This window comes from Galeopterus variegatus, unplaced genomic scaffold (genome assembly GCF_000696425.1).
Source record: "Galeopterus variegatus unplaced genomic scaffold, G_variegatus-3.0.2 Scaffold1157, whole genome shotgun sequence".
NCBI lineage: Eukaryota > Metazoa > Chordata > Mammalia > Dermoptera > Cynocephalidae > Galeopterus > Galeopterus variegatus.
Window position 1 is genome coordinate 378,003 of NW_007727268.1, and position 12,100 is coordinate 390,102.

Here is a 12,100-nt window from a genome sequence, read left to right on the forward strand (position 1 = left end):
AAGAAAGAAAGAAAGAAAGAAAGAAAGAAAGAAAGAAAGAAAGAAAGAAAGAAAGAAAGAAAGAAAGAAAGAAAGAAAGAAAGAAAGAAAGAAACAAGAAAATATGACACCAACAAAGGAATACAGTAATTCTCAAGTAACACACCCCATCAAGCAGGAAACTCTTCAAATGAGTGAAAAGAAATTCTGAACAACAATCTTAAGGAAACTAAATGAGATATTAGAAGACTCAGTTAGACAACACAATGAAACAAGAAAAAATATCCCAGGCAGACAAAAAAAAGGAAAAAAGAATTTTAAAAAATGAAGAAAATCTAAGAGAGCTAGCAGACAACCTTAAGGGCACAAGCATCCAAATCATGGGTGTTCCAGAATGGGAGGAGAAAGGAAAAGGTATTGAAAACCTATTCAATGAAATGATAAGGGAAAACTTCCCAGGTATAGGGAGATACACAGATCTTCAGATCCAGGAGGCTCAAAGATACCCAGATATAATCCATAATGATCCTCTCCAAGATACATTATAGTCAAACAGGCAAAATTCAAAAACAAAGAGAGAATCCTAAAGGCAGCAAGAGAAAAGCCTCAAGTCACCTATAAGAGAACCCCCATGAGACTAACAGCAGACTTCTCAACAGAAACTACAAGCGAAAGGAAAATGGGATGCTATATTCAAAATATTAAAAACAAACAAAAAAAGTGCCACCAAGAATACTATACCCAGCAGGGCTATCATTCAGAAATGAAGGAGAAATAGTATATTCCCCAAACAAAAACAACAGGAGTTCACCACCACATGACCAGACCTTCAAGAAATCTTCAAGGGAGTCCTGCATCTGAAATCCAAAAAACAATAATTGCTACCATGAATACACGATAAAGAACAAAACCCACTGGTAGAACAAAAATGCAAATGAGAAAGAGAAGGGAACTAAACCTTACCGTCTCAAAAAACTGACAAACATCAAAGAAAAACAATAAAAGAGGAAGAAAGGAACACAAAATATTTAAAACATCCAAATGAAAATAAATAAAATGCCAGGAGTAAGACAATGCCTTTCAATAACAACCCTAAATGTAAAGGGATTAAACTCCCCACTCAAAAGACACAGACTGACAGACTGAGTGATTGGATTAAAAAGCTACACCCAACTATATGCTAGCTTCAAGAGACTCACCTTACCTGTAAAGACACACACAGATTAACAGCAAAGGAATGGAAAAAGTTATACCATGCAAATGGAAACCAAAAACAAGCAGGAGTAGCTATTCTTATAATAGGTAAAATAGACTTTAACCAAAAACCATAAAAAGAGACAAAGAAGGTCACTGTATAATGACAGAGGGCTCTATCCAGCAAGAAGACATAACAGTCGTAAATATATATGCACCCTACACTGGAGCACCCAGATATACAAAGTAAACACTATTAGAACTAAAGAAAGAAATAGACCCCAATACAATAATAGTTGGGGACCTGAACATCCCTCTGTCAGCACTGAACAGATCATCTAGGCAACAAATCAACAGGGAAACACAGGATGTAAACTACACTGTAGACAAATTGGACCTGGCAGATTCTACAGAACATTTCATCTGATGACTACAGTATATACATTCTTATCATCAATACATGGAACATTCTCCAAGATAGACCACATGTTAGGTCACAAATCAAGTCTCAACAAATTTTTAAAAATTGAAATCATTTCAAGTACCTTTTCAGACCGCAACAGATTAAAACTAGAAATCAATAACAAGCAAAACTCTGGAAACTATATAAATACATGGAAATTGAATGACATGATCCTGAACAACCTATGTGCCAAAGAAGAAGTTAAACAGGATATCAAAAAGTTCTTGAAACTGCTGAAAATAAAGACACATCATACCAAACCCTGTGGGATACTAACAGGGAAGTTTTTTGCAATAAATGCATATATCAAAAAAATAGAAAGATCTCAAATAAACAACCTAATGTAACACCTTAAAGAACCTGAAAAACAAGAAAAATCCAATCCCAAAATTAGTAGATGGAAAGAAATAATTAAGATCAGAGCAGAACTAAATGAAATAGAGATCCAAAAAATGATACAAAAGATCAATGAAATTAAAAGTTGATGTTTTTGAGAAGGTAAACAAAATAGACAAACCATTAGCTAGGTTAACCAAAAAAAAGAAAGGAGACCTAAATATCAAAAATCAGAAATTAAAAAGGAGATATTACAACCAATTCCACAGAAATACAAAGATAGAGACTATTATAAACAACAGTACACCAACAAATTTGAAAACCTGAAGGAAATGCATAAATTTCTGGACACATACAAACTACCAAAACTGAACTGAGAAGAAATGGAAAAGCTGAACAGACCAGTAACAAGCAACAAGACTGAAGCGGTAATCAGCAGTCTCCAACAAAGAAAAGCCCAGGACTGAATAGCTTTACTAATAAATTCTACTGAAGCTTTAAAGAAGAATTAATACCAATTCTCTTCAAACTATTTCAAAAAAATTCAAAAAGAGGCCATTCTCCTGAACTCATTCTATTAGGCCAGCCTCACCCTGATACCAAAACCAGACAAAGATACAATGAAAAAAGAAAACTATAGGCCACTATCTTTGATGAACATAGACACAAAAATCCTCAACAAAATATTAGCAATCAGAATACAACAATACATCAAAAAAATTATAGACCATGATCAAGTGGGATTCATCCTAGGGATGCTAAGATGGTTCAACATACACACGTAACTAAATGTGATACACCACATCAACAAAATCAAGGACAAAAATCATATAATTATCTCAATAGATGCAGAAAAAGCATTTGACAAAATTCAACATCCCTTCATGATAAAGATTCTAAACAAATTAGGTATAGAAGGAAAGTATCCCAACATGATAAAAGCTATATATGACAAACTCACCACCAATATCATCCTGAACAGTAACAAGACAAGGATGCCCACTCTAAGCACTCCTGTTTAACAAAGTGCTTGAAGTACTCGCCAGAGCAATCAGGCAAGAGAAAGATATAAAGGGCATCTAGATTGGAAAAGATGAAATCAAACTGGCCCTGTTTGCAGGCGACATGGCCCTATATATAGAAAAATCTAAAGACTCTACCAAAGAAACTCTTAGAGCTTATAAACAATTTCAGTTGAGTTGCAGGATACAAAATCAACACACAAAAATCAGTAGCATTTGTGTACTACAATAACGAACTAGCAGAAAAAGAAATCAAGAAAGCAATCCCATTTACAGTGGTCACCAAGAAAATAAAATACCTAAGAATCAATTTAACCAAGTGGGTGGAAGATCTCTACAATGAGAACTACAAATCACTGCTGAAAGACATTAAAGAGGACACAAGAAGATGGAAAGACAGTCCATGCTCTTGGATTGAAAGAATAAACATTGTGAAAATGTCCACACTACTCAAAGCAATCTACAGATTCAATGTAATCCCCATCAAAATACCAATAGCATTCTTCACAGAAAAAGAAAGAACAATCCTAACATTTTATGGAACAACAAAAGACCCCAAAGAGCCAAAGCAATCCTGAGCAAAGAAAAACAAAGATAGAGGCATAGTACTTACTACCTGACTTCACATTATACTACAAAGCTATAGTAACCAAAATACCATGGTACTGGTGTAAAAACAGACACTCAGACCAATGAAACAGAGAACAGAATAGAGAACCCAGAATCAACCAATATATTTACAGCCAACTGATCTTTGACAAAGGCAATAAGTTTAGCATTGGGGAAAAGGCTGCCTCTTCAATAAACAGTGCTGGGGAAAGTGGACATCCATATGTAGAAGAATGAAACTAGACCCATACCTCTCACCATATAACAAAATCAACTCAAAATGGATTAAGGACTTAAATACAAGACTGGAAACTATAAAACTGCTAAAAGAAAGCATGGGGGAAACTTCAGGAAGTAGGACTGGGCAAAGACTATATGAATGAGACCCTAAAAGTACAAGTGACAAAAGGAAAAATAAATGGGATTACATCAAGCTAAAAAGCTTCTGCACAGCAAAAGAAACAATTAACAAAGTGAAAATACAACCTACAGAATGGGAGAAAATATTTGCAAACTATGCATCTGACAAGGGATTACTATCCAGAATATACAAGGAATTCAAATAAGTTAACAGTAAAAAAACAAGTAACCTGATCAAAAATTGGGCAAAGGGGCTGAGTAGGCATTTTTCAAAGGAAGATATATGAATGGCCAAAAGTCACATGAAAAAATGCTCAACATTGCTAATCACCAGGGAAATGCAAATCAAAACCACATTGAGATGTCATTTCACACCAGTTAGACTGACCATTATTAAAAAGACAAAGAATAACAAATTCTGGTGAGGATGTAGAGAAAGGGGAACCCTCCTACACTATTGGTGGGATCATAAATTAGTGCAGCCATTATGGAAAACAGTATGGAGTTTCCTCAAACAACTACAGACAAAACTACCATACAATCCAGAAATCCCACTGCTGCGTGTGTACCCAAAGGAATGGAAATCATCATGTCGAAGGGATACCTGCACCCCCATGTTTATTGCAGCTCTATTTACAATAGATAAGAGTTGGAAGATCAGAGTTACCTGAGATAGCGTTCTGTCTCCCCAGTTCTGTCAGTCTTATAAAGAAGCTGTCCTGTCTATGTCATTCCCTAGGAAACAAACTGTTCCTCTCACACCCCTTTGAGAAGTAAGAGGAGGAATCACAGTATGTACATTTGTGTAGAATGGTGGGGGTGTGTATGTGGGTTTAGAGATTCACATGTAAATATTCTTTTGATGAAACAACTTCAACAAAAACATCTATCAGTTGTCAGTGGTGGGAGTGTTTGCACCACAGAAATTGGCAAATCCTATAAATCAGAGGTTTTTTCCCCTGCCAGAGATCCAGTTTACCGGCATGCCAGCACATCACTAGACATTTTGGGATCAGTTTACAAACAAGAGCAATCTGGGTTTTGAGCAAGACTAGATAACTGTGTATCAAAATCTTTGTTCAAAAATATCTCAACTTCTGATCAAGACGGCAGAAGAGACAGTAACCAGTGTCACTCTCTCCCACAATCAACCAATTTATAACTATTAAAAAGCAACAACAGCCAAGCTGGGGTCACTAGAGCTCAGGGGAAGAGGAGGAGAGACCTACGGAGTTCATGAAGGCAGGAGAAGCCATGATGAGAGAAAGAAAGGATTGATATGTCTGTTTCAAGCCCCAGCCACTTCAAGGTTGACCCTGGTGAGCACACAGAGCAAGAGCTGACAAAAGCCACTGCTTTTCCCTTCATATGAAGTTGCTTGGAGGCTGTAGTGGAGAAAAGGGCCTTGGTGGCCCCCAGGCCATCAAGACCACTGACTGGGTTCCCATGGACCCACGTAGGAATGAGGGGCCACAGACAATGGGAAAAAGGAGCCACCCAGAGGCGGTGAGCCATCACAAAGGACTTGCTCGTAGCCCATCCCATGGGAAATGTTTGGAGTCCAGGCAGTGGGGGAGATGGGCCCACTGGGGGAACAATGGGGCACAGCATGGACAGCTGATCTGCCCCCCAGTCAGCACAGGATCACTCAGTGGAGACTTGTCAGAAGTATAGATCTGCAGGGAGTGCAGTTCGCTGAAAAGACTCAGGCCTAGACCAGAATTTCCACACAACCCAGGTGTAACAGACCTCACAAGACCCTAAAGGCCAACAATTAAAGTTCCTGAAAGGCCAACAATTAAAATCTGAGCTGCACAAAAAGCCTTCCCCACAGAATCAGCAGCAAAGCAGCAATTTAACTCAACCACAGGGCTCAAGTGCTGGTCCCCACAGGAAGTTCCCCCATTTTAGAAGTAAGCAAAGGACAACAAATTAGTTCCAGTGCAGAGTATAAGTGGTGGGAGTAGCTAATAATCCAACACAAAAATGAAAGAAAACACAAAAAACCCACAGATCAGAGACAAAGTTCTGATATTAACCAGTAAAGTTCTAACATCACCAAAAAACACCTTTAAAACCTAGAAGGACTCGGGCCAGCCTGGTGGCGCACTGGAGAGTGCACTGCTTGGGAGCACAGCAGCGCTCCCACTGAGGGTTCGGATCCCATGTGGAGACCGGTTCCCACTCACTGGCTGAGCACGGTGCGGGAGCAACACCAAGGGTTGCGATACCGTTGCCGGTCCCCGGTCCGGGTGCGACACCGAGGGTTGCGATCCCGTTACTGGTCAGTTAAAAAGGAAAAAAGGAAAAAAAAAAAAACCTAGAAGGACTGGAAGCCCCCTGGGCTCCCAAGCTGGGGTGTCAGGGGCCAAGGGTCTCAGCCATGTTACCCCAGTGTCTGCATCCAGCCCAGAAACCACCACTAGGCTGCCACCAGAGGTGCCCTGGGCTCCCAAACCAGAGTGGTAGGGGGCTGAGGGCCCCAGCCATGCCTTCCTAACATCCACGTCCAGCCCAGAGACAACAACCGAGCCACTACTAGAAGCTCCCTGGGCTCCAGAGCCAGGGGTTGGATGCTTAGGGCCTCAGCCACACCCCACCAACGTCTACATCCAGGCTCCAAGCCACCACCAGAAGCCCCCTGCCAGAATGAGGGGGGATGCCACAGGCCTCCACCACGCCTCCCCCTCCTTCCTCCTCCTCACATCCTATCTCTCCCTTCCCCCAACTGCTCCACAGCATCTTAGAATGCAAAAAACTAATAATAATAAATAAATGAATTTTTTTTTTAAAGATTTTTTAAAAAATCTCTTTGATCCCCCTGTAAATACAAAGTGGCTACTAAGCTTGTTAGTTTTGTTTATTTTTATTGATAAAATTTAAAATATTATTGTAACTTATTTGGATAAAGGTCTTCCCAAGAAATATGATGAGGTGGTATCTGGGTTATATTTCTAAGTGAGAGATTATGAATATAAAAATACATGTCTCACTTCCTTTGTGAATGAGAGAGTGGAAATAAATACACTTAAATGATTGAAGTTTGCAAATCGAGACTGAATCATGCATAGCTGTGGACATGGACTGTGTGTGGTAACAAACAGCCTAGGGATGAAAGATTTGCCATCCTTGAACAGAACAAAGGTCTAATAAAAGCCAAATCCAGGAATATTTATTGAACTATGTACAGGCCCTTAAGGTACATATTTTGTGAGGGAAGTAGTAATGTGTAGATACAGATTCTGAAGCCTTTAAATATCTCATAATGAATTGTTTAAGCATTGAACTGGGTTACCAGGTGACTCTAGGGGACCAAAAACAAAAACTTTTGTGTACCTTCAACAATAGACCTTTGACACACACCAGTACACCACTGACTTGGTTTCAGAGTAAATTTTGCAAAATAGCAGTCATGTAATTTACAAGTGTCATCTTTTAAACTGTATGAAAATTGAACACTTTTCTAAAGAAACAAATCTAGATTTGGTGGTGGGGTGTCGGGGAAGTCTTGCTACAAATTAAAAAGAAAAAGAAAAAAGCCAGCTGAACTAAACAGTGTGTTTAGTGATATTTATGTTCTGACACAAGCGTCTTGTCTCATCAAAAACTGGTAATGATCAGTGGCCGATCTGTGGGCCGCACTTTGAGTAACGCTGCAGTGCAGCAGAGCCTGTTTTTCCATGGTCAGTTTTACCAAAGTCATTACACCCCTGACCACTAAGAAAGATGCGAATGGCCCACCCACCACGCTGCTCTTGCAGCCTGTGATTCTGTGCATGGGAACATCTTCCCTTCCCATCTTCTTTTCCTGTGCCTCGTGGATCTTCCCAGACCCTCACTTGAACATTTTGTTTTTTTCTTTTATTTCCATACAGACAGAATAAATCCTCGACTCTACAAATATGTACAATAAAGACCATCTGTGGCTGATTAGATATTTTTATCCCTCTCTTTTATTTTGTTATGATACCTTGGATTGAGCAAGCAGAAGGGCAGTTTAATGGTGTTTTTGTCAGGGCCCCATAGGTCTGCAGAACTCGCTGAAACACCAGTAAAAGCACCAATCAAAGAACAGCGTCCTCCGTAGACAGCAAGTGATCTCATAGGTGGCCGTGGTGACTGCCTGTGCTCTTTCTGCTTTCAGCTGAGTGACTGCTTCCGTGGAGTGGTGTTTGATGGCCTGGACACACTCTTTGCTCGGAACGCAGCTGCCGCCCTGCTCTGCCTGCTGAAAGCCATCGGCAACCGCGAGCACATATACGCTGTCAACATGGCCCAAGACTACGCAGCCATGAAGGCCCAGGAGAAGGCCAAAAAGGAGCAAGAAGGCAAGGCCCCATCCCTTCCTGGGCTGTCCTCAAGCCCTAACAGGTCTTTCCTTTAAACAGGGGGTCAGGCTTTTCAAAACGGTTGGTTTCCTAATGTGATCATCCACTGGGCTTAAATGAAACGTTTACAGGTGCCATCCCACTGGCGCCTCACCTCTGCCCTGTGAGGAGTTCCTGTTTCTCAGAGGGAGCTGAAACATTAGCAGCCTGTTGAGAGGTTGTACGTGGGATCTTGAGAAAGTTCATGGGAAGATTTGTCTTTTGGTTCCACTTTTCCATAAACTTTTTGGAGTACCCTCATGTAACAAAGGCAGAACCCAGCTCCTCCGACATCAGACACATTCCTCTTCCCCTCATGTCACACCACATCCCTTCGTCTTTTCTGTACTTACAACTGGCCTGAGGAGAACACCTCATGGGTCCCCATCCTGACCCAGACGGCTGATTTGCTTGTTGGTTTTGTTTAAGCCAACTGTGCATTTCCTGTAGAGATGCTGATACATTTTGCAAAACAACTTCTACACCTTTGCCTTCTGTGCACCTGGCACTGGAGCAGACACTTTCTACACTTTGGGTCATTTAATTGCCACAATAATCCTATGAAGATTATGTCTCCATTGTACAAATGAGGGAAATGATGCTGAGAGCTAGCAAAAGACTTGTGTAAGTTCACATTGTAAATTAGCAGGAGAACCAGTTCTGTGTAACCCCAAAACCTTTGCTTTTTCTGTCATTGCACCAATGGCCTGGGACAAAATTTCTATAATTGAAAGATTTGATTAAAAAATAGCTATAGACAGAGAGAGAGAGAGAGAGAGTGAGTGAGAGAGAACAATATCAGCTCAATTGTCCAATTAAGTCAGAAGCAGACTCAACAAATCTTGGCTCATGGGGGATAAGTTTGGGGACAGCCACTGACTGGTGACATTGTGAAGCCTCAGCTCCGGCCGCGTGACTTCCCCTTCTCACTTGGGTTTGCCTCTCTCTTCTGACACAATCTACACAAATTATAGTGGTTTTCTAACTAAGGAAATATTTATAAACACTGTCTCTCTTAGTTCTTGAACAGACTCAAAGTGTGTTTCCTTATATTCTCACCCAGAGAAAAATCAGAAACAATGACCAGACATCCCACAGCAGTATTCCAACTCCAGCTTCCTAGTTTTCTGGAAAGCTCCTTTTTTCATAATGATCAGTTTGAAAGAAATTATCACTTTTCATTTTCTCAGTTAACTTTGGATTAAGATTTCTTGTGGTTACATTGTGGGCTCCTCTCCCCTGCAACTGAAAAAGCCCTAAGGCATCCTGCTGTAATATTATTATATTAAAATTGACTGCCCATTAAACAGTTATGAAGGTGCCAGGTACTAGGCTAAATGCTTCATGTGATTGCTTAAGAGGAAGAAATCATTACTCTTCTGTGTTATTATTCCTTGATAAGTGGCAAAGAACTCAAGTGTAGGTCTCTGAGTCCAAAGCTCAAACTTGCAAGGATGTGAGGTGAGAATGCTGTGCTAGGAAAGCGTGACAAAGAAGCCAGGTACCTTTGTCCTGAGTATGAACCACATGCCTGGACCTGAAATCCACGGGGTGTGGAAGGGACTCCCCTTGGTTTGCAAATGGCTCTGTCAGTCTGAGCACTTTGGTGGCATACATAATGGGTAAAGTTGATGGGTGGTATATTAGTTTCCTGTCACTACTGTGACAAATTAACACTGTCTTAGTCTGTTCTGGCAGCTATAACAAAGTGTCAAAGACTGGGTGGCTTATAAACAACAGAATTTTATTTCTTATAGTCCTGGAGACTAAGAAGTCCAAGATCAAGGTGCCAGCAGATTCGGTGTCTGGTGAGGGCCATCTTCTGGTCATAGAAGGAATCTGAGCCTTCTCGCTGACTCCTCACCTGCAGGAGAGGCACACAAGCTTCCTTGGGCCTCTTTTTATAAGGACACGGATCCCATTCATGAGGGCTCCACCCCATGACCTAATCACCTCTTAAAGTCCCTACCTTTTAATACTATCACATTGGGGATTAGGTTTCAATGTATGATTTGGGGGGGAATGCACACAGTCAGACCATAGCAACCACAAACTTGGTGACTTAAAACAAATTTATCTTACAGTTCTGAGGTCAAAAGTCCTAAAATCCCAGTGTTAGCAGGGCTGTGTTCCTTTGGAGACCATAGGGGAGAATCTTTTCCCTTGCCTTTCCCAGCTTCTAGAGGCCACCTGCAGTCCTTGGCTCATGGCCCCTTCCTTGCAGCCCTCTGACCTCTGCATGCACTGTCACAGCTCCCTCTGCTCCCACTGTCACCTTCTCTGACTCTGACTCTCCTGCTTCCCTCTTATAAGGACCCTAGTGATTAGATTGGGCCTACCCAGATAATTCAGGATAAGCTTCCTATTTCAAGGTCACATCTGCAAACTCCCTCTGCCTTGGAAGGCAACATAGTCACAGGTTCCGAGCATTAGGACATGGGCATCTTTAGGGGCCACTATTCAGCTGACCACAGATGGAGCCCACATTTGGGACGGTGAAGAAGGGAATCCCACCACAGATTAGGTGTGCCAGCCACCACACCAGCCACCTCCCACTGTCACGGACCCTCCTCGGCCTGCTCCAGCTGGGAGCTAAGCTGCTGAGGGCTTTTTCTCACCTTCCTGTCTTGGTTTCCCCCATAGAATGCAAACGCAGGGAAGCTCTTGAGAAAGAGAAAGAGCGTCTCCAAAATATGGACGAGGAAGAATATGCTGCCTTGACGGAAGAGGAGAAACACATTTTCGATCGGGAGGTCCAGCAGGCGCTCCAGGAAAGGAAGAAGAGGTCAGAACCACGGGCTGGCCAGAGCGGAAGCCATCCTCAGGGGGAAGCTCCCTCGGAGAACAGGGCTGGCCTGGCGTGCTCTCCGCTCTGCTCATCTTCCAGAAGAGCAACGGTAGCCACAGAAGACCCTGGAAGATGCCTGCTGGGAGCAGGAAAGCATGTCTTGCCCATCCAGGGCACTGGGTGCTGCAGCCTTTCAGGGTCTCTTCCACTCTCCTCCACTTCCTTCTCACTGGGGGTCATTTGGGACTAAGGGGAGCTTCTGTGATGTCATGGCTGGCCCTGGGTGAGGGGCTTCTGGCCCCTGTGCTGTCCTGAGGTCCCTGTTGGCTCCCCTGACAAGTGCACCTTGGGTGTGGCTTATCAGCCTCTGTGCTTAGGGGACCACAGCTGGTGGCCCAGGGTCCTCTCCTTTGACATGGGCGTGGCAGTTTCTCCCCAGAGCTTGGCCATTTCTCCTCCTACCCTGCCCTTGCCTCACTCTCCTATGAAAGGAGATTGGAATAGAAATGCAGATGGATTGATAATTCCTCCTAGTTGAGTTTCAGTGAGTTTTGCTAAAAGACCATTCATTCTTTCTTTCCTCCTTTCCTTCTCCTTTCTTCCTTCCTTCCTTCCTATTTACCCAGCTTTCTTTTGTTCTTTCTTTCTTTTTATGCCCAAGAAAGCTTTGCTCACTGTCCCTCCACCTGGCAGTCCCAGGCAGACGAGAGGCCTGGGCAGGAGGGCCCTGATCTCTGTTCTCTCTTCCTGGTTTGATGAAGGGAGCTGGAGAGGCTGGCAAAGGAGATGCAAGAAAAGAAGCTACAGCAGGAGCTTGAGCGACAGAAGGAAGAAGATGAACTGAAACGGAAGATCAGAAAACCAAAGCAGGTTCCAGTAAAGGAGGAGCCCCCCCTGAAGAAATCTCAAACAGCAAGCAAGCAGGTAGCAGCCCTCACTTACTGCTTAACAAGGGACAGAAGCAGAGGGGTCAGCCGCTGTA

General features: G+C 42.4%; 1 protein-coding gene across 1 annotated transcript in view; it reads left to right on the forward strand.

The window, feature by feature from the left end:
- The window catches only part of LOC103592481 (hydrocephalus-inducing protein homolog), a 66,508-nt gene that overhangs the window by 14,128 nt on the left and 40,280 nt on the right, over positions 1–12,100 (forward strand). The window contains exons 4-6 of the mRNA XM_008575222.1: positions 8,108–8,291; positions 10,974–11,115; positions 11,880–12,042. Of these exons, the coding sequence (XP_008573444.1) occupies positions 8,108–8,291; positions 10,974–11,115; positions 11,880–12,042 (489 nt within the window). The remainder of the gene's footprint in view (positions 1–8,107; positions 8,292–10,973; positions 11,116–11,879; positions 12,043–12,100) is intronic.